Source organism: Aulonocara stuartgranti, assembly GCF_965226115.1.
Source record: "Aulonocara stuartgranti genome assembly, chromosome: 9".
Lineage (NCBI taxonomy): Eukaryota > Metazoa > Chordata > Actinopteri > Cichliformes > Cichlidae > Aulonocara > Aulonocara stuartgranti.
The window spans coordinates 9,730,396-9,756,690 of NC_138960.1; the positions used below are offsets into that span (position 1 = coordinate 9,730,396).

At 40.2% G+C, this 26,295-nt stretch overlaps 1 protein-coding gene across 1 annotated transcript; it reads right to left on the reverse strand.

Moving 5' to 3' along the window:
* Positions 1-572: 572 nt before the first annotated feature.
* On the reverse strand, positions 573-26,163 carry LOC309714580 (uncharacterized protein). The gene is made up of 32 exons (XM_082547131.1): positions 26,034-26,163; positions 24,465-24,634; positions 24,150-24,329; positions 23,984-24,058; positions 23,253-23,324; positions 23,092-23,169; positions 22,919-23,008; positions 22,218-22,316; positions 22,050-22,133; positions 21,870-21,929; positions 21,552-21,685; positions 21,179-21,233; positions 19,604-19,655; positions 19,371-19,504; positions 18,419-18,652; positions 18,184-18,302; positions 17,024-17,083; positions 10,163-10,343; positions 9,842-10,021; positions 9,646-9,720; positions 9,481-9,552; positions 8,004-8,084; positions 7,798-7,887; positions 5,695-5,793; positions 5,477-5,563; positions 5,254-5,313; positions 4,966-5,099; positions 3,999-4,053; positions 3,823-3,874; positions 2,740-2,873; positions 2,402-2,638; positions 573-1,774 (listed from the first exon to the last, which is right to left on the reverse strand). The coding sequence occupies exons 2-32, from the start codon at positions 24,621-24,623 to the stop codon at positions 1,631-1,633; spliced, it is 3,366 nt and encodes a 1,121-aa protein (XP_082403257.1). The 5' UTR covers positions 24,624-24,634; positions 26,034-26,163; the 3' UTR covers positions 573-1,630.
* Positions 26,164-26,295: the final 132 nt, after the last annotated feature.

The following is a 26,295-nucleotide window of genomic DNA, read 5'->3' on the forward strand; positions in this document are numbered from 1 at the left end:
CCTAAGATTATATTTACAATTATTTAATTTTAGTGAATTAAAATTTAACTTAAAGGGTATAAGAGGCTTTTGGACAAACAAGCAAGTATTTTAAAAGCAGCACTCTACAACACGGGTGCAACACAAATGAGCACAATATAGAAATACCTAAATGAAGTAATAGTGGATTAAAGTAGTAAATGTAATTAGTGACATTCCTACTGGTTAAACGCTTGCTCTAATCTCATGTTAATGAAAAATAACAGTACTCAAGCCCAATCGCATTATCACATCATTGAGTCATATCTGCCTCCGGACTTTTGAAAATGATGCTGCCTTAATATATATCATTGCTCTTTCTAGGTCAGCGTTCTTCCAAGTTTGCAGTCATGGCATTTCATTCTGTCGCAGTATCTAATGATTTATTTTGTAGGTATTACTGGAAAATAAAAGCATACAAGACACACTTCAATATATTTATATTTATTATTGTTACTTTTATTGTATTACCTGCAAATATATATATAAAGAGAAAATAAAACAGAATAATAAGGAATATAAATAGCATTGAATAAAAAAAAAAACACCAAAAATTCATTTTTTTAAAAATATAGATTTATACCAAAACTGACAGGGAAGAGATTTTGCTTTAGTTGCACCAGTGAGTTGAAGTCTCACCTGTAAAGCTAAGAAATATTTCTTGAACTGGGTTACACACAGACACAAAGAACAACATGCGAAACTGGCTGTTGCAGTATTTTTCACCATGACAAGAATGCAGAAGGATAACTCCTGGTATTTTTCCTTCCACTGTGTTTTATATCAAAGTAAAATACTGACAAAGTTAGCGTCCATTACAAAGACATGTATAGTGCATAAGGCAACGCCACAGTCATCAGTGTAAACAGCTCCAAATATCAACAATGAATTTACACATACACCAAGGGAAATGTATCGGGGGATTTAATAAATGTTGAAGTACATTTTTTGCTACTTCCTCTTAAGACAAAGTAAAAATCAAAAAAGTACACTGTGTAAAAAAAGGATTTTCTTAATCACTTTGATTCTTTTTGGTTAAGACATGCAAGCACATTTAGTATTTTTAATCAAAATCACATAACTGTAAAAAAGTCTATAAAAACAGAACAACAAATGTATTATTTTGAACATCGGGATCAGTACATATGGATTCATTTTGTAAAACTTACTGCATCACACCTGAAATCTGCTGGAAATATTAAATTGAAATGTATTAAACTGAAATGTATATTTTCCATTACAACATGAAATGTGAAAACCAACAAAGAAGTTATGGCTGTAATACAGAGGAGATGATATCAGCACAAACTTGGAGTACCCAGTTAAATACTCCAGGCCCTGTCATGTGACTAACAGTCAACAACTCACCCAATACAACACAGTTACAATAAATCCTTTAATAAAGGTAATAAAATAAAAGCAACATTTATATCTGGCACTTAACTGACATAAATTTCCACATATTAGCAAATATTAGGAAATCTTTGATAACATTAATGCAGTATGGCTTTACCCTGTAGCTGCAGGAAGTTTTCCTAAAAAATTCCAGGTGAGGAATCACAAGACATTTGTAGGTAAGACATTAAGAAGGAAAGATAGTTTTCAGAATAAATCACAGAAGGGGTGGCGCAGATGCTGAGAGGTCAGAAGTAGGTGTGCAGCTCTGAAGCGGCTTCAAATTGAAGGTGTTGAAGAAGCCAGACACCTGATCTGGGATTTCTGCCAGGACGCTCTGAGCAAGCAGTTCTTTAGGACACTGAGACAAAGGGCAGAGACAGAGCAACAGTGAAAGTGTGCCAAACACACACACAGAAACATGCAGTTAGAAAAGAAAGCAGGGAGGTTGCAGAGCTGCAGCTGTAATTTGAGCATAGCACCAAGAGAAGGTGTTTAAAGTTTAAGCTAGTCACATGTTCTTACAGCCAATAAAACCAGAACTAGAAAAGCTAGAAAACTTCACATGGCTTCGACAGAGTCGTGCATCATTAAGTTACCGTTTTGTGCTCATACAAACCTACAGTATATGATGACTTAATGCACCACGTACTGTGAACAATCAAGGCATGACATAACCTTGAAAAAGCAAGGTTACTATGATATTTATAAATCCTGATTGCAGCTCGGATCAAATGAAGGGAAGGATGAGGGGCACGATCAGCGTGTTGGTTGGGGTACTCCTGCACATTTTAGGTAGGACTCGGTTCAGTGGGGGGCTTCAGCTCAAATAACTTGAAGAAGGAGGCCAGTTGGTCAGGCAACTCTGCCAGTACACTTTGTGCAAGGGCTGCACTGCCCGCCTGAAATAAGATGTGCAAACATTCAAATGTTGGTGGTGTTGGTGCATCTGGACAAAGAGTGTGCTTTATAGCTTGCCACGGCTTACATTTTGGAACTTCCGGAATGGCACAAACTGCACGATGTCCCGCATGGCGTTCTCTCCTGTTGTCGAACGCAAAACTCCATCGTCTCCATCCAGGAACTCCATGGCACTGAAGTCCGCCCCTCCGACCCCGACGATGATGATAGACATGGGCAGACGAGAGGCGTTGACGATGGCGTTGCGCGTCTCGTCCATGTCCGTGATTACTCCATCAGTGATGATCAGGAGAACAAAGTATTGCTGTGAATCATCAGGACAACAGGAACAAAAAAAGCAGCAGAGTGGAGCAGTCAGTTGACATTAGGACTGCTTTGATTGATTCCAAACTTTCTGTGACTCACAGATGCAGTTTGCTGCTGCAGCGCCTGTCTTCCAAATTGGGCGACGTGGTTGATGATTGGGGAAAAGTTTGTTGGGCCGTAAAGCTTCACCTGAGGCAGACACTGCTGGTAGGCAGCAACCACACCCTCTACACCTGAAACACACACAAAAAACCATCATAAAGTCATGGGTCACAGTTACATGAAGGTGGATGAAATGTACCGTATCACCGCACTAAAGCACGTTGCTCAGACTGCAGGTTTACTGTAGTTGTGGTTTCTAGGATATTTAAAAGTAGAACAGGAGGCAGAGCCTTCAGCTTTCAGGTCTGTTTTATGTGCAAACAGCTCCCAGTTTGGATTCAGGAGACAGAAAACCTTTCTTCTTTTAAAATCAGCCTTAAAATGATGTCTTTTAATAAAGTTACAGCTGGATCAGGTGAACCTGAATCCTCCCTTATTTACACTGGAACAGGCCACTGAGGGCTTCCCATGATGCACTGTGTTTCTTCGTCACGCACCTCTTTAGACTCTCCATGTGTTAATTCACCACTCTGCATTTAATTATTAGTTATAATTCATCTTCGTCTTCTTCCCCTCAGCCCCAGCTGCTCAGGGCAGATCACTACCACTCACTGAGCCTGGTTCTGCTGGAGGTTTCTTCCTGTTAAAAGGGAGTTTTTCCTTCCCACTGTCGCCAAGTGCTTGCTCAAAAGAGGGTCATCTGATTGTTGGACTTTTCTCTCTAACACTGCAGGGTCTTTACCTTACAATACAAAGCACCTTAAGGCAACTGTTGTTGTGATTTGGCACTGTATACATAAAACTGTATTGAATTGAATTTTATACCCAAAGGTACGTCCATGTTTATTAAGCAATAGGTCACAACATAGAAATTAAATTATGAGAAGAACAAGATGCAAAAATAAATCTACTAATATGTTAAAATTAAAATATCTCTTATTTAGTGTAAAACATATAATTGTTTTCCCCGTGTTGCAGCTGTTCTGCACACTGGCAAATCTGAACATAGACTGACCTCCACTGTGCTAAATAACTGCTAATGTTTATACAAATCTCACATTACATTCAGTCTGTTATTACCTGCACAGAATGGATTGGATGGGTTGAAGTTGATGGGAAACTCGTGGTTGACCTGCACACATAAACAACCCAGATCCCAAATGATCATATCTGCAATGGCTTACACTTACCTACAACACAAACAATCTTTCTGCCGCGTGTCACATGTACGCAAACATCAAAAGTGCAACAATCACCTGCCATGCAGGAGGAATCTGTGCTCCAAAACCAAAAGCAGGGAACATCTTATCACTGTGCAAAAGGAAGCAATACAAAAATAAAGACTGTTAATGTCAGTTTGTAAAGACCAGTGAACATTTAAAATTAAGTCTTTTCGTCAGACTCTTTACATTAATGTTCTTCATGGTTCTATTTAAACAAGACATCCTGGCCTTGCTTCTCACGCTGTTATGTTTTCACTTTGTTAATCATTTATTTTCCTGTAGTGCAAGAAAACTAGTGAATATCAGGATGATAAGCTGGTGCTCTGGCTTAATGCCTGTCAGCTGACATGCTGCATTAAGTGGTTTGCTGGGAATTCGGTTATCCATGCATTAGGAATGAACGCTCAAAATAACAGATAAGTACTGGTCAGATTATTAGTATTTTGCTGCTACTATCATGGTGAGAGCAGAGATCTATTATATTCATTCCCAGCAGCATATTCACCATGGGCCACCTTTGCTGCTAGCCCCCTCCCCTCTGTTTGAGCCACCTTTCTCCTGACTGACTCTCTCATTAACTTGAACAGGAGGAAGGTGGGTTCCTGTGCTGAGTTGGTAGTGTTCACACAGCCACGAGTAAAACAGTCTGAAGCTGGAGCTTTTGGCTCACAAGGGATTACATGCCCACACACTGACCTCATTATTTGAAACTTGTTGAATGTGGGCAACTAGTACTGTGATATATTAGATCTTTCAAGGCTTGTAAGAATGATTGTGAGTTTGCCAAAGGCGAGGTGCATATTAAGACTTACAAACGACATGTTAAATTGCATTGAAATTACTGCAGATGAACTGATGAAGTGCACAGAAACCTTTAAGACTAGAAAAGAAAAAGTTACGGTGGAGCTTGTTTTTAAATCGGTCTGACTTATAATTTTTCTGAATGAAGGAAAACAGACTTACTTTCTGCACCTGCATAATCCTTTATGTATGTATTTACCTGTCGTAGTCCTGGATGACATTACCAACTGCCCAGATGGCTGCCAGGTACTCATTGTAGCCCTGAGGGTTGATGTAGTGGAGTGACTGGGGGAATTTGGGATCCCCATTGGAGCCTGTGAAGTCAATTGCAATCTGCGCCGCCCCCAGAGGGATGTGTTGCATTTTTTTAATAAACGTCAGTTAATTATGAATGAATCATAAAATGTCAACGTCAGTTAAATATTTCAGGTGTGTCTCCAAATGATAACTGGAAGGATTCGGATTAACAAATAAATGTGAAACTCACAGTGAAGTTAATCTGACAGCCTCCCATTATGTAATCCAGAAACGTGTACTGCCTCACTATCTGTAAACACCACAAGAGTTACTGTGCAGTAGTACTTATCTATTAAGAAGGGTAAACATGTTGTTTTTTGTGCTCCAGCAGATAAACAACAGGACGAATGATATATCTAAAAACATAAGAAAACATATCAAACACATATTAAAAACATCTAAAACCAGAGTACCTTGCTTTTTTTTATGACGATGATGCCAGAGTTTTTATATCCTTTCTTCTTCTCTTTTTTTTTGCTGTTGATGCAATCAAATTCCGCCTGTGAAGAAGAGGAACACAGCATACAGGTGTCAGGATGTACTTCCCCCCCTCTGCTTACTCTTAAGCAAAATGTTCAAACTGGCAAACACACACACACACACACACACACACACACACACATGAACTCACCGCAAATGTTTCTGTTGCCTGCTGGATTTGACTGAGCGAGGTCTGAAATGTTCCAATGAAGTCGTGATCGCCACTGTTGTTGTGGTCATAACAGTCAATCTAGCGAACAGAGACAGCGAGGAGAGGTGAGACTTGGAATCACCAAATTTTGCACCGAAATGATCAGCGGCGCTTGGAAATCAAAGTAGGTGAGGCAAAAGCATGGTGGGTGTGAAGCTTCAAATGTAAGGCGACTTCATGATACTAAAACGTCAACCAGAAACACACACACACACACACACACACACACACACACACACACACACACACACACACACACACAGAGGCCATCTAAGCTGGCAAATGGGGTGACAGAGTTCCTCCTTTAGAGCGATTGCAGGACCTGCTCACAGTCACACACAGTAGATTCTGTAACACTTTCGGCATTGAGAGAACACAGAAAACACAAACAGCTCCATACACAGCATGGACATCTTAGGCCTCAGTCACACGGGCCTATAAACCAGTCTGTCGGTGACCCCTCAGTAACCTCTGTTGACTAGGAAAAATCTAAATTCCCAGACCGGGTGGCAAGTGGTTACTGAAGGTTGCTGGATGTCGCTACGTAAAATCAGTTGCAAAGATGGAGCTACACCAAAAACCTCCCCGTCTGTGGCAAGCAGTTGGTGTGGAAGATGCAAATTTGTCTGCAAACACGTGCTATTTGTTCTCCAATCTGTAGTGAAACTTGAAAAAGCTTCATTGAACATTTGAAAAAGGAAACGCGGATTGTCACTCCCAAAGCTAACGTTGTGCTTTAGCACTGCACTGACACTCTTCAATCGGCACAACTTTCACTTTGAAGGTGAACAGTCCCTGTTTCCAGTTTGCATATTCCACTGCCGTTTAGAGAATAGCTTGTGTTTGCAGACACATCTGCATCTTCCATTCAGTGAAGTGGCAACTGCAGCAACCCGCTAGCAACCAAAGCGATCGCAAGGATTGTTATGCAGCACCGTATTCCTCTTTACAACTAATTTCACACTGGTGACTCTTCAACAGCTATGAAAGCTAATGGGTAAGTAAAACAATGGATCCATCTTAATGGAAAACTTGTCCCATTTGGAAAACTGACCCCTTGGTTAGCTTACCTAAACCTTTATATCAAATTAAATAGAATCAGTGGGCTACTTTGAGCTTCTCCCTTATTCACAGGGGTCGCCACAGCAGATAGCTCTGTATGTTTGATTTGGCAAATTTTTTGCTCTTCCTGACACAACCCTCAACGGCTTTGTGTCTCCTCCCAGGATCAAAATGGGATATAGTGTGGAGCCACCAAATACAATCACCAGTAAACTTCATAAATAAGCTTCATATCCTGTTTAACAGGAATATTTGAAGGTTCAAAAAGATGCTTTTGTCAGCTGTTTTTGTAATCAGAGATCATTTTTGGACATAAAGTGTTGTTAATTACATTTGATTAAAGGCGCTCCCAGACTGTGTCAGTAAACGATCAGGTAAATTTAACCAATGGGCCAAACTCCTTGAAAGTGTGCGTTCCTTTAAGATAGATGTAGATGCATCCAGGACTTGAGCCGGTCCTGTCACAGACCCTGCATCCTTCACATTAACAGCATTCCATGTTGACACTGTCGACAGTTACCTCACGTGTACTGCTGACTGGAAAGCATCTCTTCCTGATAAGTTTGCCTTAATAAGAGTTAGAGGATGGAAACAACATAAACGAATACTCACAACAAATCTTTAGTGGCAGTAAGATCAAGGATATGCAAGTTATGCAAGAGGGAGACAACAGAGGACGTTTACGGTTCAAATCTTTCGAGATGAAAAACGGTGAAGATAAAAGCTTCAGTAGTCATAATGTTTGTTTTTAGGATATATGTGTAAAAAAAAACAAAAAACTTTCTAACGATGCCTATGTTGTCTCCCTGCTACACTGGCTATCAGCCAGTGTGGTGTTTTAAACATCAGCACCACTCCAGAATTTCACAATTAGTGCATAACAACTTTCCAGTTTTACTGGCTGCTTCACATCATTCAGCTCTGCAGACAGTTAGGAAAAAAAGAAACCAGCATACTTTATGTGTGTATGAGTGTGCGTACCTTGATAGGTTTCTCAACATCGCCTGCGCAAAGTGACTGAATTGGGATTTGGAATGGTCTCCAAACAGGATTTAGGTTATTTTTCACCACCTGCACAACAACACAGATACAGAAAGACTTCCTCTGTTGGGAGATGTAACTGTACAAACGTAAAACACTTTTCCCCGTGCGCCAGAAAGCCTCAAACACAATGAGTGCAGGTTTACCTCTGTCCTGTGAGCCAGCTGCCATCCAGTTTCTGTCTGCTTGTAGAATTCCAAGAAAGGGTCGGATTTGCCAAAAAAATCCTGGAGATAAAAGGGAGGAAAAAGCAGGCAAACACAGATTACACTGTAAATTCTAAAGTGAGGATAAAGTGATGACATGTTTTATACCACCATAACACGATATCGATCACTGCTCATCAGCTGCCTTTACCCTTTTTCACCTGGAGTTACGTCCAGCTAACTGTGTCCAAGAGTCATTACTAAACTAAACTTACTAAACAGGCACAGCTCGAGTTGTCCAATCACATTTCAGAGAATTTTCAGATTCAATAATCTTAGCTGTCACATCCCTGACACTTAAAAAGTTTGGCTTCACGTGGAAATGTCTTCGTTTGGGAAAGAAAGACATTTGTATTTTTGCATTTAATAGAACTTTGAATTGATCAGAAATGCTATCAGTGACAATTAAAGGTTAACGGAGACATTCATCAAAAATCATTTTGAAAAGATCCACATTCTGTAGGTGCACATTGTGTTACCTAATGCACACCTAACGGATCAAACACATCTGAACCCGGACAATCTGTCTCTCAGAATCCAGAGGCCGACCAACGATCTGTAAGGTCTCTTTTCCCCCCACTTGCTAAATTGTACTCTGGTTCCTATTCTAGGGTGACTGTAGCTCATGAGGTCATGTGCTGGTGGGAAGGTTGGTGGTTCGATCCCTGTCTCCCCCTCTGTGATGCATCTAGGGGCAAGATACTAATTCTAAGTTGCTCTCTGATGCATCTGTCACAGTATGAATAGAAAGCACTTCAAAGGATGGTTGGAGGTGAATGTGGCATGTTGTATAAAGCACTTTGAGTGCTCTGGGTGAGTAGAAAAGTGCTATATAAGAATCAGTCCATTTACCATATCTGTCCTTCTATTCTGGGAAGAGCATTGTTCTCTGCAAACTCTCACCACTGTGTGAAATCATTGAGAAATGCCTGCATGGAGTGGCAATCCTTGTTTTAAAAGGAAGAACAGTCTGGCTAATTTTCTGGCCTTTTAACACAATACACTTGCAGCTTCATGAAAAGTTTCCCAGTACAACAGATTATGGTGGTTTGTGAGGAAACTGGTACATGCTTCCCTATGAATTCAACTTCCCAATTGCTATGATTTCAACTCTTAACTAACTAAATTGTTGGTTGTGTAATCCAAAAAATGTGTCACTGAAACAAAGCTTTTCATTGGAAACACTGCAAATGTGTGCCTACGACCACTGATTCTCACCCAAAACAATTTTAATCAGTTCAAGTGCTTTTCTTTAAATATAAAAAAAAACCTTTCAAAGTGGCACAAACTTTTGATGAGTGGTGTTAAATGTTTTTCTAATCATAAACTGTGACCAGTAAGAGTCAGTAACTTCAGTCAAATCATCCGCGTAAAGATTTCTGATTACAGGAACATAATTCCTTCTAGTCTAAGACACCTTCTTGTCCAGTTTTCTTGCTGCGACTTCAAATGCCACCACTCTGTTGTCAGTCATTTCTTCTGCACATATCTAGAGAGCAAGAAGCAGTTTTGCATTAAAAATGTGAAATAAGTTCACTCAGATTTCACTAAATCACTGCGTCCCTCACTCAAAGAAACTCACAGTAATGGTTCCCTTTCCTGCAGGCATCTTGTCCTTCTTAACAAGTGGTTTTGTTAGTTTTCTTGAGGACACGATCTGAACAGAAAGACACATCTTAGTCATCACTAAACAACGCCAATACCACTTCCCACCACTTATAGCTCTTTCAGTATATATATAGACAAATGGCTTGTAATGAAAATCAAAGATGGCAAACCTGTCCCAAGGTACACTCCAGCTGTCCCAGGAAGTCAGCCTCTTGCAGACTGCAGTTTTCAGTATCAATATCGTGCACTTCAAACCTCAACTTCTGCACCATCTCAAAGTAGTAGTCGAGGACAATAGGCTTGGAAAACTTGGGACTGAGGCAGTTCTCGATTTTCTCCGTGCGACCAACCTAACACAAACACGTTTCACAGTCAGGGATTTTCTTTTAGGAACTTTTAAAGTTGAGCTGTTGCCCTAAAACTGGAAATTGATAACTCTAATTTTTTTAAGAGTAAGGCCTTTCAAATCCACACAACAAAAACCTACTTACCTCAAACCAGTGGTTTCCAGAGGAGTTCATGAAAAGCACGCATAGAGGGTCGGACTTTGAGAATGCATCCATGTCGAGCAGATGGTCACAGGAGATGCTCAGCGACACCTTGGTCACACAGTCTGCGACCCTCGTCTGCTGGACTCCAACTGCCGCCATCGCAGCCCGGAAACGCTCAACTCACAAGAGCTGATAACCATAAATGTGGGTAAACAGAAAATGAACATGGAGAACATAGAATACAGTATTGTGCAAAAGTCTTGTGCCCCCCTTAAACGTTTCATTTAAAATAGGTGCAGCAATTTACTGAAAGATGCAAAGATACATAAATTCAAATGAACTTGGAAGTCAGTGTCTGGAATTACTGCCTTTATGCCTCAATGGAGCCAGAACTCTCTTAGGCAAGCTCTATAGTAATTTCTGTGATCTTCAGGAACAATTCTCCAGGCTTTCCAGGCAGGACTTTTAAAGCTTTTCTCCGATTTTGTCTCCTTTTGTTCTGTTCTTTGTTGAGATGATCCCAACTGCTTCCATCGGCCCCTCTGGTGATGGCCAGAGGGGCCGATGGCGTGATATGGCAGCCTCGCTTCTGTCAGTCTGCCCCAGGGCAGCTGTGGCTACAACTGTAGCTTGCCTCCACCAGTGTATGAATGTGAGAGTGAATGAATAGTGGTATTGTAAAGCGCTTTGGGTGCCTTGAAAAGCGCTATATAAATCCAATCCATTATTATTATTATTATTATTATGTTCAAATCTAACAGGCGGAGGCCAATCCATGACTGATATGGTTCCTTTGTGTGTGTGTTTTTTACCCGGGTATGTTTTTAGTTATTTGGCAGTGTGTTTGGGATTATTTTCAGGCTGAAAAATGAAGCCACTGCCAATCAGACGCTTTACAGATGCTACAGGTAAGGTGGATCAAAATCCTCTTCTGCATTCATAATTCCATTGATTTTGAGAAAATCTCCAATACATCCACAATATTTTATCCATGGCTATAAACACACACCTCTCTCCTGACCTCCTCTGGTTTTTTATTTTTATTGTTTTATAATTTAGACAGTTGCTGTGCGAGCGTGCAGGTGGTTTCTCATTCAAGTCAATTCACTTAAATTTTATTTATTTATAAAGCACCAAATCACAACAACAGTTGCCTCAAGGCACTATTGTAAGGTAAAGACCCTTTACTAATACAAAGCAGAGAGAAAACCCCAATCATATGACTCCCAATGAGTAAGGGCTTTGGTGACAGTGGGAAGGAAAAACTTCCTTTTAACTGGAAGAAATCTCCAGAAGAACCTAGCTCGAGGAGGGGCAGCCATCTGCAGCCAGTTGTTTTCTCTGCTGCTCTTCCCTCTCTCTTGACGATGTGCATGGAGAAGTAACTGTGCAGTTACTTCACACAGAATTTCTGTTTTATGTAAACAGCTTTGGCGGAATAAACCCACTTCAGCTGGCAAAGGAACAACCAACTCAATTAAAACACTTAATTCACACCACACAACGCCGATTGCAGCAACATAGAGTTGAAGGCCAGACTAGCTACACACACATGCAAATTAAAGGCTAGGTTTTTTTGGGGGGGGTTAAACCTCCTGGTTTCTAATGTAATTGTTTAAATGCACATAAACTGTACTTGCTGTCACCTGCACCTAGACTGAAACATAACTTTGCTGTTTACATGTGTCCAAAAACCTTTAGGCGTCTGCAGTACCGGGGGAACCTGTCATGTTCAGTGTGACTGTAAGTTTAGGGTACCCTTGGTTCAGCTGCTAGATGTTTTTTTTTAAATTTTAATTGTTTTGTTTTTATGGCTCATAAAAAACTATTTGAATAGCAGACTTTTATTTTTTTATGTAAAATTGTTAGAAGCTTTCTGATGTTGTCTACTTGTTAACAGAATTAAATGTTCAGCCACAGGATTTGTCATTGTAAAACAAATCTCATTTTAAATGGGTGATATAACATATTATTACATTAATTATGCAATAAAAGCCCCAGATTTTTACCTTAAAGTCACATAATAAAATTAAGTATAAATAAAGTAAATAAAGTAATCTGGGCGCTACAGCTTTAAGCAGCTTCGCGCGCTCCCGCGGGCGGCAATTTCTTTTTGGCACAACACCTGGAGCTCAGGGGCAAAACAATCGCATGAGTGCTGCTGTTTGACTGAGGAAGAATAAAGTCTATATTTAATGTCAAAAACCTCTTTTTTCTAACATCTGTATTTCCCTGTTTTATCTACAGAAAGTTTTCATCATGTCATGATTGTATATTTCCATGATTTCATGGTATTTTTTCAGGCGCTCCAGCTACCGCAGTATTGCTGTTTTGCCACAGCTGTTTTCTTTTTTTAAAGGCTGTTTTAGATGCTTTCTTTCTTTCTTTTTTATTGTTTTGTTTGAATGGTTCACAGGTCAGTGTTAAATGGCTTAACAAACACAAAACATTCCTGCGAAAATGGTCAGGTACAAGGACCGGACTGAGGAGTGGTCAATGTCCAAAGAGAAAGCCTGGTGAACGATTGCTCAAGAACCTACATAAATGTGTGGCTGCTTGGAAGCGAAAAATAAAGAAATCAGTGATGACTCAAGACTTTTGCACAGATTATTTGTCAGCCAAATAATCAGTCACCATATTATTGATCTATTACATTATATTAAAACACATGATTAGTATTTTAGTGTAATATCTGTTAGCTTTCTAGTTAATGTTCTCATTCAAAGCCATTTAGAAATTACAGATGTACTAATAATAATGCACAGTCAGTGGAAGATGCTTTTATATACATGATATGTTATACATTGTATTTTAATGTACATATTACATTTGGATTTGGGTTGATCATTTACATAAAAACCAACCACCATGAAGCAGTGGAGGACGTGACCAGCAGGGAAATACCAGCATAGAGAATGAATCATATCCGTTATATCAAAATATCTATGCCGATACTCCCCTCAACACGTGTTTCCATGTATTTTGCAACTATCTTTGTGTTATTGTTCATACTCCGTGTTCTACAATATAATAAAACTAATCCTTTTTGGTCACTTAAAACATCTTTATATAACTGTCAGCGTATATTTGTTGGGACTTCTGCTGCCTTCTTGGCCTGACCTTTCTTGAAAAAGACGTTTTAAATGTCAATGAGACTTTTACACTGATAAATAAAGAATTTATCAAAGTTGCTTTGCCAAAAAAAAGGCTGAAGCTTCCATCTCGTGACAGAAATATCCTTTCTATCTTAAAAATGTCTCGATATCATTCACGAGATATGTTTGACACACATTTCCCACATTTCCCAACACAGAAAGGTTGTGGCTGTTCACATAAACACCACGCGAAAAGCCACACCTACGAACTCTGTCGTTAAGTTGAATGGGTTTATTATCAGCGACAGTCACATGACGCGAGAAAAAGTATATACACACTCTGTGGGAATTCATCAGCAGCGCTTAAACTCTTGAACAATTGCAAATGTCAAGACTAGCGCGGTGGTAGCTTACCTCGTAAGCCTGCTTGCTAGCGACACTGCTGCGGTGCTGTGGTTTGTTTCCAGCTGCTGCAGCAACAGCACAGCTAGCTCGGTGGTGGTGGGCGGAGTCCAGTGCGCTCACTTCACGTACCGACCGCAAACACGACCTCCCAAATCAACTGTACGAACTACATGAGACCAAAAGGTATAAAACTCACACACAAACACATATACTGTAAAAATAATAAACAAGGACACAACTTTTGCCATTACGAAGTCAGCCCAAAAGCTTATAATAGCCATGCGGGTGGTGTATGGAGGACTATTAGTGTCGCGGAAATGACAATGACCTATTTTATTTAATAGTAAACGATAAAAACACATGAATTCGTACATTTATTTAGAATTAAAGTGACACCATAATTTAAGTAAATTACCAACCAGCTCACTACTTCGTGTTCACGTGATCGTTGAGCCCATTCTTAGCAGCTAACACGGATGTCAAACATAAAGCCCGGGGGCCACAATCGGCCCGGCAAAGACTCCAATCTGGCCTTCTTGACAGCTTTGGAAAATATGTAGGAAAGTATACATGTTTGGACTTTTAACTGTAGTTTAAGTATGTAAGTTAAACAATTAAATGGCAGAAAAGTTCCCATTTCTTAACTGTCTACTACAGAAATTTCAGTTTAAAGATTGTAAGTTGTGAATCAACAAAAATGTAATGATTTTTAGATATAGGACAGTCTGGTGAGCTACCAGAACGTTTTCAGTAATTTTATATATTTATCATGCAGAAAACTGAGATGTGTTATTGAAATTGCACATCCTTAACTCTTATTAAGATTTTCCCTTGCCCTGCCTACTTAAGATCATAGTGGGTTATATGTAGTCATCAGTGTAAAATGATTTTAACATCTGCCCCAAACTTTCCATAAAAGGCATCATGCTAACACAGCTGGAAACTGGACACAATCTTCAAAATACCTCTCCGAAAAAAAAGAAATTCTAAAACTCCTCAGTTCTTGTTATGAAAAACAGTGAGGACCATTAATGTGTGGGAAAGCCCAAAAATGTTTATAGTGTGTAGTGGTCCCTTCAAAAACAAGTATAGCTGTTTTGGTGTCATTTAATAAAGTAGCCTGACTTGTAAGACGTCTGTTTTCCAACAACCAGCATCTGTATTTGTGCATTAAATGGAGGACTTGTACAGAGAGATATCCACAGGCAGGAATGACTTCCTGTGTCTTTCAGTGGTGCATTTGAGTAATCTCACTCTATCAGTGAGCGTCCTCCTGTGACTGGCCAGCATGTCATGGAGTGGGTGGGAGGTCCAGCACTATCCTTATCTTGGACAACATCCGCCTCTCTGAAACCAACTTAAGGGAGTCCAGCTTCATCCCCACAACATTACTGGTCATGTTTATTGAGTTTGTTTTTCTGATCCTTCCAAGATATAATAGACTGTAGGATGTAGAATACAGCCTGTCTTTATATGAGCTTGCATTTATAACAAACAAAATTTACAAGAAATGGGAGGAAGAGGAAGGAAAGATTCACAGCAAAACAGTGAGAAGGTGGCTGAGGATATCTAAAAGAATAAAAAGCAAGAAAAAAACAGAAAAACCCATCTCTGCCTCCTACCACCTACACCCACTCCACTCCTTCTACCTTTTAGCTTAGAGATCTTAGAGAGATTGAAACTTATATTCTCATTTATCATTTTTTTAGGGTGTGCTAATTTTTTTTAATTGTTTTTTTTATAAGCCTCAGCACCCTAAAGCACTTAGTTAGGAGAGGAACTTGCTCTGTTTAAAGGAGAATGAATGCAGTCTTTATTTAGCTACAGTATTACCATGTTATGACATGTTATGTGAGGTGGTATTACATCTCAGGGTTGCCAAGAGGGGTTTGAACCCTTTAGTTGCCTAGCTAATTCATGCTGCCTTAAAATGTCAGATTAAACTGCAGGTTAACTGAATTTCCATTTTAGTGCATGTGAACTGAAAGGAAAACTAAATGACTACAAATTCAAAAGCTTATAGGAAAATCCCCTATTCTCAAGTTGAGTGTTTGTTTTTGTAAATCCCTTTTTAATAATCATAAAAAAAAACTACAGTATTTACAAATGCCTCAAAAGATCTCTCCACATTTGTCTTTTTCCTGTGCAGTTAGTTCTTAGTTAAGGAAATGTTTAAATACTTCTGTGACAACTGTAGTCCTCAATACAGCTTTCTCACAGAACGAACCAATCGAGTCCTACCAACGTGCGTGATCCATGATCCAGCAGCTTGTAGCACCAAAACTTCAAGTACAGTATAACGCGGTTCACCTTTTGTGCCCTTGCTGTTTCGCGGATTTTTTTTGTGCAATTTTGCATGGGTTTTTTTGTGTGTGTTTTTTTTACAGCCCATTGTGTCCTGCATCCTGATTGGCTGTAGACCACTGTCAATCAATTTTGTGCCATGTCTCCTGTACAGTACAGAATGCATTCAGCTTGATTGCCAGCAGTGTGACTCTGAAGTGCTGTACTGTATGTTTGTAAGTTTGTAACAATATCGACGAAACATTTTGCACCTGCGGGTGCCTTTGGTTTCATTCTATAATACTGGACTTATTTTTCTATGAAAGTTTGAACTTTAAGAGTGTTTAAACAAGAGATGAAAGTGTGAAAATGTTCATGCCTGAAAAGTGTAAAAAGTGTGTAGTGAGGGGTTTTACAGCCTTAAACATCTATAATAACTGTAAAAAATAAAGTTGGCTACTTTGCAGATTTCACCTATCGTGGGTTATTTTTGGAAAGTAACTCCCGTGACAAACGAGGGCCCACTGTACCAGCTTTAAATCTGTGTTCTGTTCGTTGCATCATTTTACATCGTGAGCCACGTATGTTGATCTTGTGTGAAACTTCCTTTTCTGTCATTGTACAGACATTTAGCTACAATAAGACATTTAAATATAAAAAAAGAAGTGTAATTTACACAGCATGTTTAGCTGCACGATAAAGAAACCCTGCTGTAGTAACTGAAATAAATCTGTCAGCATACAGTTAAAAGTCTGAAATGTATGCCCTCCTTCACATTTTCCAAAGCCACCCAATGGGCCAGATTGAAGACTTTGGAGGGCCACTTCTGGCCCCCAGGCCTTATGTTTGACATGCCCAAAATTATGATGGAGGAGAATAGTTTATTACATTTATTTGTTACTAGAAATTTATTTTACATTATCTGCAGTCTAAAATGTATATACACTATACACTACTATAATATACAGTAAGTATGAACACATGTTTCTGCATCAATCATGAGGATATAAATCCTCATGGAAATGTGTATACACACTGTGGTACTTAATCTAGTTAATAACCATGGTTACTAATTCACTTTTGCCGCCAGATGGCAGTTCCTTTATTTAATTTGGGAAAAGACTGTCGGAAGCAACCACTGTGGGCCACACGGGAGTCAAAATCATTTCCAACCATTATAAACAACAATAAATGTTCACAACGTATAAAATCTTGTTAGCAAACAAGGTTACATGTCAAAGTCTTTAATTAAGGTAGCAGGAGTCAGGTTGCTAGCTGGGAACATCCAGTGTAACAATGTAGACTGAGCTTTGTCTCAGCAGATATCCACCGTTTCCTTTTATGTTATGATCACACAACAAATAAGGTGCCATTCGTTTATGCAACAAATATAGCATTTAATCAGCAAAGCCATGTGTGAAGATGCACAGAGTACACTGTTATTGTTTCCTGTTATTACGATTTCTTATTAATTACATGCAGTGAACAAGCTGGAGGGTCTCAAATCACATGGAAAACACCTCAGTCACTCAGCTTGTTAGAGAAACTGTAATACTAGTGATTTACATAGATGTTGTGAAAAAGTCAACTGCACAACATTAAACTTGCTGTTTAAGGCCATTTGGGTGCTCTTTGTTAATTGTAACAGAAACTGATTTCTGAGCGATTAAAAGGATAAGGTTGGCTTGCACGCTTGTTCAAAGCCACTTCCTGTTTCCTTTCATCCTGACCACTGTGATGCTACACCTTAGGCAGCTGTCATGCAACCACTTGTTTAGAGCTTTTGCAAAAGGGTGACTGTTGCTCAACCACCCACACAGTGATGACATCATGGAGAAGAATCCCAAATTTTAGCCTGAGGAAGCATTTCCGCAGCCATAACGATGTCCTGCTCTGGATTTTATTTGTGAGCCATGCAAGCTGAAACTGATCGTCATTGTATACAAATATTAAATTATTATTATTTATTTATTTATTTATTGGTTAATGTATTTTTTCGGATGGCATGTGATTTTAAATAGCATTAACTGCTTTCTGAGTTGTTCCAGTTTACCATTGTAGATTTCACCTCAGAGTTGATTTGCTGCTTTCCAGTGTTCCAGTGTGAAGCAATCATTAATCTGTAAATCTCAAAAGGTTTGCCCAACACGGATTGACACCCCTCTATGCACTGAATGTAGAAAGAGAGACAAACAGGAAGTGCATTGGAGATACTCGAGTACATTTAACCTGCTTTACTAGGACGGCTCAGGAACATTAAAAAGATTAGGTGGTTTCAGCTTGTAGGCATTGAAGAAGGATGCGACTTGATCGGGAAGCTCTGCCAGCACGCTCTGCGCCAGGGCCACGCTGTTTCTCTGCAAACATAAATTCACAAGAATGAGAAGTCGGCTTGTTCAGCAGCACTCAGGTTTGCGCGTGTGTGCTGAGCAGAGGAAGGCTGGCTGTCTAAAGCCTCGGAGCTGCTGCCTACCTGGAAATTTCTGAAGGGCACAAACTGCACGATGTCTCTGGAGGCGACGACCCCGCTGGGCGCCTGCAGCAGTTTGTCATCGCTGTCCAGAAACTCCATGGCGCTGAAGTCTGCCCCGCCAACACCCACTATGATGATAGACATGGGCAGACGAGAGGCCTCCACGATAGCGGCACGTGTATGGTCCATGTCTGTGATCACTCCATCCGTGATGATAAGCAGCACAAAGTAATTCTGCACGATGACAGAAAAGTAGATTACAGAGTTGGGGATTAGATGGCACATATATATTCTGAAACACATATACTTGTATACACTATATACCAATGTTAAGCATTTGACCCATATACTCAAATTATTTGTGGCTCATATACTTTGGTCAAGTATTATCTACATTTATATCGTAAGTCTGCACTTTTTTGTATGAGCACCTGTTGATGCACGGTGGTTATTTTGGGATTTAATTTAACTTTGACAGTTTTATGGCCTATTGAGAAAAGCTGTAACATATGGTTAGTCACTCTAAAAGTTCAAACTGTCCAAAGTTGTAGAAATCCCCAAGTGATACAAATTATATCTTAATTTGCAGGTAAAACTGCTCTTAAAGTCATAAAAATGTCAAGCGGATTAATTGTTTTTACCTTTAGGCTGGCATAAATCTGTCATAATGAGCCATAAAAATGTTGGATGCTAAAATTTGAGAAGAAAGCCCAGAAAGTTAGACAAAGCAGGTGTTCATCAGGTGTATATCACAGAAAAAGCCAAGTTGTGTAAAGTAGCTAATTGTTGTAAAATAAAGATTTGGACACAGTTGGGGAAACACATACAGTTTAGCATATTATGCAGATGAGAAAACAGAAGCTTGCACAACAATGTCATGGGAGCAAAACAGCAGAAGGGTGACTGAAGTGTTTGTAAGCAGTGAGTGTCTAAACACTTCCTGCTTCCTTACTGAAGCCACGTGCTGCTGGAGAGCTTGTCTGGCGAAGCAGGCCACATGGTTGATGATCGGGGAAAAGTTGGTGGGACCCCAGAGCTTCAGCTGAGGCAGACAGTGTCTGTAGGCATCCACCACGCCCTCTATGCCTGCGGCACACACATCCACAGGTACAGTGGTTCACCATTACAGCATCCATGGGCAACTTTCAAGAACCAAACACAGCTTTGTGAGAAGTTTAAACCTGCCTGAACAGAAGGGATTTGCTGGATTGAAATTGACAGGAAACTCATGGGACACCTGTAGGAGTAAAATCAACAAAAGCTTTAGACGACTGTTCAAGGGACCTGTGTTTGACATGACACAACACGGGGGCGAGGGGGGGGTACATGAACGATAAGAAGCAAGCACAGTGTGTTTGTATAAGAATATACATATGTCGCAGTTGGAATTGATGCCTCACAGCAAGATGGTTCCTAGTTTGAGTCCTAGCTGGAGCCTTTCTGGGTGCACGCTGTCCCTGTACCTGGGTGGGTTTTCTCTGGGTACTCCAACTGCCTCCCACAGTCCAACAACATGCATGTTAGGTTAGTCAGTGAATCGAAATTGGTCATGGATGTCAGGCAATGTGGTAAAAAAATGGGAACTTCCAGTCTAAAGCGCTTTGAGTGATCAGTAAGATTGGAAGAGATCATAAATGTCAGGTGAAATAAACATATAGTGTAAGCTGCACGCATATTTGACTGGCTTTGATTATAATGGAAGCCCTGAATAATTGGCCATTTAACCTAGCCGGTGCTAGCAAACTAGCAGGCGGGTTCCCCGAATGATCTGAAGCTAATGCAAAGTTAACCCAAGCAGATATCTTCCTAAAGCACAACTTTGAATATGAAAAGCTCTTGGTGGGACTCTCGCTCTATAGCCGTGAGCGGCCTATCTGGAGCTTCGCTTGTTCTCCTGCTGCAGATGCTGCAGTGATGTGTGGCCTCAGGTCTTTGGTACTCTTGGGGGCTGCGGATGGGGGGCGTTATCCCAGCCTCCCACCCTCATTGTCACGTACATTTTGTGACAAAGACACTCACTCTCTTGCTCACATACTCTCCACATACTCTGCTGATTTGCAAATCTGTGCATCTTTGTATTTTTGTTCAGGCACTGTACTTGTGTTGTCTTACAGATGCAGAGGTCGACAAAAAAAAGGTTGTTTTTTCCCCTTCTGCCTCTTAGCTTGCCACCGTGCTGCCCATTTTACATATAATGTAATAACTGAAATAACACTCATAATGAAACATGTGAACAAGAGCCACAACCCAGCATAAAGATCATAATTCTGATTGCAAACGTTTCCAGACACGTCAGGACACAGAGAAAAAAGAACAATAATAAATAAGCTGATGTTACAAACTGCTGCATCAGCTCCCTAATGAGGGATCATTCAATTGTTCATCAGGCTCACAGCATCACGCCTTCTACTGCCGTGCCTCAGCAGCTGAGCTACGCTCCACCACCCTACTGTTCATTGAGCATTACCAGTCAGAGCAAACTGCCTTTCATACACAACGGGACACTCAACAGCCCCAAAACCACACCATCATGTGAGTGCGCTCTGAATTCAGCAGTCACATCCAAGTAACGAGTGGAAATGCCGCAGCACTGGTCCTTTGAGACACTGCAAATTTCCAGTGCTTTTCAATACCCACAATTCCAGCCGAGAGAGAGGATGAACACAATAAAGCACCTTAATAACTCAGTGATATCGAAATAACAACTTTGTGTCACACATATGGCTCAATGATGCTGTTTCTTTAATGAATATTTCATACCTGCCAGGATGGAGGGAGCTGGGCTCCAAAACCAAACACAGGAAACATCTTCTTACTACACAGAGACAGAACAAACTCATGAGCTCATCGAGCGGTAGATCAGTGGGCCCCAAGTTTGAACAGAAACTAGTTCCAGGGAAAATGTTAGTAGGTGATTATCAAGGATGCTGCCGCTAAAGATTTTTAATATTAACACTGTAAGTAGCAAAAAGGTTAATAATTTCTGGGGGGGGGGGAGGGGTTGGTGTAAGTTGGTGATAAGACTCTTTCATTCTGCTCAACTCTGGCTTAACATGTTGTTTTTTTAGTATCTGTTTCTTCCTCTGATATCATTACTTTAGATGGTGGGATGATGTAGGATGCTTGGGTTCACCTGTCGTAGTCCTGGATGACATTGCCCACTGACCAGATGGCTGCCAGGTACTCATTGTAGCCCTCTGGGCTGATGTAGTGGAGGGACTGAGGAGACCCCGGATCCCCGTTAGAGCCCGTGAAGTCAATGGCGATCTGGACCGAGAGGATACGGGTCAACATACAGAGAGCTTTTCAGTCACCAGGTAAACGTCTGACATACTTCATATGTATTCTGCGAGTTTCAGAGTGCCGTGCAATGTGACAGTCAATTTAGAAATGTTACAAATCTTACCAAACAATTTATTTACTTTAACAATAAAAATATTTCCACACTCACAGTGAAGTTGATTTGGCATCCACCCATGATATAATCCAGGAAGGTGTATTCCCTCACTATCTGTAAAAGTAAAGAGTACGCTAACAACGTGCAGCAATGCACAATGTACAGAGATCCAAAACAAACCTGGTGGGACATATGTTGTAAAATCGAGGCAGAGTAACAGTTTTAATTCCTTACCTGGCACTGCCGGATGCAAACGACCCCGGAGTTTTTATAGCTTTTCTTCATTGACTTTTTGGGGTTAATACATTCGAATTCAGCCTGAAACGAGACCATGTTAATGTCAGTGTAACATAAACACTATAACACACACGAGACACACACACAAAACATAAAGGGCCTCACCGGGGAGATGTGCGTCCCCGTTTGCATCTCTGCTAGTGTGGTTTTAAAGCTCCCAATGAGATCATGGGAGCCGCTGCTGTGATGGTCGTAACAGTCAACCTGAGGACGCAAAACAAGAAGAGTTTTCTCTAACGGGGGACCACGTAAAAACTACTGCATGAACAGTTCGGATCATACAGGAGGAGAGAAAGAGTAAACCATGGTTGATGATGAAGTTCTTGGTCAAGGAGTGAAAATTACGTCTTTTTTTTAGACTGCTGCCAAAACCCCCACTAATCATTCACTATTTACAGTCAGTGACGAAGTGTCATCATATTCTGAACACCTGACATATGGAAAGAGTGCAAACAGTTATCAGTATAAATGCAAAAGCTAATGCAGTAAGTCAAGTGAGTAAACAAAGAGGAAGAAAGCCTCACCTGGTGATGTCATGAATCGTGAGGCATGCATGTAGCGCTTATCCAACTGGGTCACAAGCACTCCCTTTATGTTTGGGAGATTTGTAAGATAATAAGAGAATTGCAATTACAAGATTAGTTATTAGTCAGCAGTGTGGTCAATAAAGCCAATTCGAAAATTTTAAAAAGTGAGGGAGGGGGATGAAATCCACTGTTTCACCCATTGGAGTGTTACTTAAGAGGTGCTTACAGGTTTTGTTAATTGGGTGCATTTTATTGTGCAGGTTCACTGAATAGAATTACCTTAATAGGCTTCTCCACATCTCCTCCACAAAGAGTTCGCAATGAGATGCGGAACGGCCTCCATATTGGATTCAGGTTGTTGTACACAACCTGCATAAACAGGTTACCGTGAGTAACGAGTCCACGGGAATTTAGTGCACGCCGATGAAGGACCTGATGGTAAATGTGTGTACCTCTGTCCTGTGAGCCAGCTGCCATCCAGTTTCTGTCTGCTTGTAGAATTCCAGGAAAGGGTCGGACCACCACAGATACTGACAAACCATTCCCAGTTAGTCATTCACAGAACTTACATTTAATGAACTTTATTAAAAAACCCTGAAGCAACTTTCATTACCTTTTTGTCCAGCCTGCGGGCAGACACTTCAAAGTTTGCTACCCTGGTGTCTGTGATTTCTTCAGCACAGATCTATCAAAAAGGAGAAAAACATAAAGATTTGTGCAGTTTTATACTGAGGTTCACAGTGGTTTTCTTTTATGTAAAAGATTAACATAACCTCAGCTATATACAAAAAAAAATGAAGCCAATTTAAAAGTGCAATTGCATTCTTTCTGATGGCCAGCAGGGGGCAGCTTCTCTAGTTTTAAAAAGAAGTCTGATTGTACAGAAATCTATGAGAAAATCAAACAATTTCTCCCTTCATGAATTACCTTAGTAATATTTTCCCAGTAGGTTTATGGTCTAAAATGATAGTTTTACTTCTTAATTATTACAGCATGGTGTTCATTTTGTACACTATGGTTTCATTTATCACAAAACAGTAGACAAAGCAGGACAGTAACAGTCATATCCATCACTTGGTTAGAAATTAGCACAAGTAAACTGCAATTTTACACTTACAAACCCAGCCATGAGCCCTGACACTTATATTAAACTACAGGAAGCCAATCAATCACTACAAGGGCTCCACAGCATTTGTTTGTAGCTTGCTAAAATGACTAATTCTAGCAAAATATGAGCAAAATCAACCCTACAAGCTAAGCATATTCTTATTTTTACACACATAGATGCATACAGAAGGACAAACTGGAGAAACTAAGTTCACACAGACAAAAGAGTCAGCTCACTGTGATGGTCCCACGGCCTGCCGGCCTCCTGTTCTTCAGCAACAACGGCCGCGTCATCTGCTTATTAGAAACGACCTGGACACAAATGATGGAAACAACAAGGAGCGCTAAAGCAGTGGGCGAACGACCAGTGTTTAAAGAGCAACCTGATAAAGGGGAAACTTACCTGCCCGAGGGTGCATTCAAGCTCTCCAAGGAAATCATCGTCACTCAGGTCGTAGGTATCGTTGTCGATATCATACACGCAGAACTTCAGCCTCTGCACCGTCTCGAAATAGTAATCGATCACAAACCTCTTAGCAAACTTCGGATTCAGGCAGTTCAGGATCATCTCCGTGCGGCCAAACTAATTCACAAAGTAAAAAAAGATGTGTAACGTAAGTCACATGACTTAGGTTAGAACATATTATTTAATGCCAGCCATAGATTTGCAGTCTTAACTGTTATATGCAAAAATCTCGTACCACTACCAATTACATACCTCATACCACCGAGAATCTGATGTGTTGATGTACAAAGCACACAGAGGGTCAGACTTGGAGAAGACGTCCATGTCCATTAGGTTTTCACAGGAGATGCTCAGCTCCACCTTAGTGGCACATTGGGTGGCTGTGGGCAGTGGGGCCCCACCTGAGGCCATTGCAGCTGTTCCTGAAAAAGATAAACCACAGAAATGTCTTCAGAGCAATTCCATCTTCTCAAAATGCTCTCTTGACTTGTTACTACATATTACTCAATCTTCAGTCATGACTTTAGTCAGGTGGTAGTGGTGGTTGTCCAAAGTAAGGCAGGCTCAGATGGTCAAATGCCACCACAACCAGGCCACTAAGTTCACACATAAATCGCTGAATACTACGCCACCTGGTGGTATGTCCACAGCAATTTAAGAACAAGCACAGTCCTAGAGGCAGTGTGCCAACAAATGATCGTCTGCCAATTTAAACTGCTATAAAGAACTTGTTGGTCTATAATATGATAGATATGTCAAATGTACCCTCATGAATGATATCAAGTCATCTTGAGCCACAAACAACATTCTTGTCACAAGGTAGAAGCCGCAAACAGTTTTTGGCAGTGACTTTTTTTTATACTTTCTTTTTATTGTTTTTCTTTAAACATTAGAGGGCAACAACAAAACAGAACATAAAAAGAAAAATAATAATGGTAGTGACCTTTATTTATCCAGTTAAAAAAAAATCTTGTTGACATCAAAAATGTCTTCTTTTAAGAGTAATCTGGCCAAGAGGAAGCAGAAATTGCAACAAATATAACAATAGTTATGTAAACATATTTTGAGTGGAAAAAAAGAACCGGATTGGTTATAATGTATGTACAATAACAGAGACTTATAAAGATACTTGAAAAACTGGTAATTTTTTTTTAAAATTCTATTTTACCCCTTTGTAAACCCTGTTCACCCAAGTCTATTTACCAACATTCGTAAAGATATTAGACATAAAAAAAACAACACAGAAACAAATCAGTTTTTTGGCAGGCGATCACTTTTTGGCACAGCATCTGGAAGCCGGAGCTTAGGCTACACAAACCCTTGATTTACACACAAAACTGCACACACATTTATGGATCTATCAGAAGTGCAGGAAAAGTCACGTTTAAAGGGACAGAAGTGAAAGTATGGGTGAGTTGTAACTGATCACGTGACTGTAATTTCAGAGCTTCGAGCGAAATGTTAGAACACCGTCAATCAATCAATCAATCAATCAGTCAATCAATCTTTACTGACAGACTTTATGTCATAGTTAAAAATAAGTAAATAAATCAACTGTTCGTGTTTAAAAATCTGGATCTCTCTCTCTCTCTCACTCACACACACACACACACACACACACACACACACACACACACACACACACACACACAAATAGACATATAGATTTCTAGCTTTGTAGTACCACCACCGAATAATGTAAGTTACCGTTACTCGAGCTAACACATGCAGGCAGTGACAGTTAGGTGGAGCTCTAACAACCACACCACTTCTCCCTTTCACACTACGTTACCTTTTCATAATGCTTACTGGTTCATTTACCTGTGTAGTTGTTGACAAATATACACTTTTTTCTGCCTCTGTTCTGAACGCGTAACGTTAATCTGACGGCAACAGCTGTGTTGTCGCACTGGGTGGAGCCCACACTCTGCCCTGCCCAGTGTTCTGCTCCCTTCACAACTTCCACAAATTTTACAACTACTTTTACCTGAAGTTGAAGTTTTGTGTAAATGCCTGTTTGGTGTGTCTGCTTCACCTGGACAACATTATATTAACAAACACGCTGTTGTAACATTACTGTACG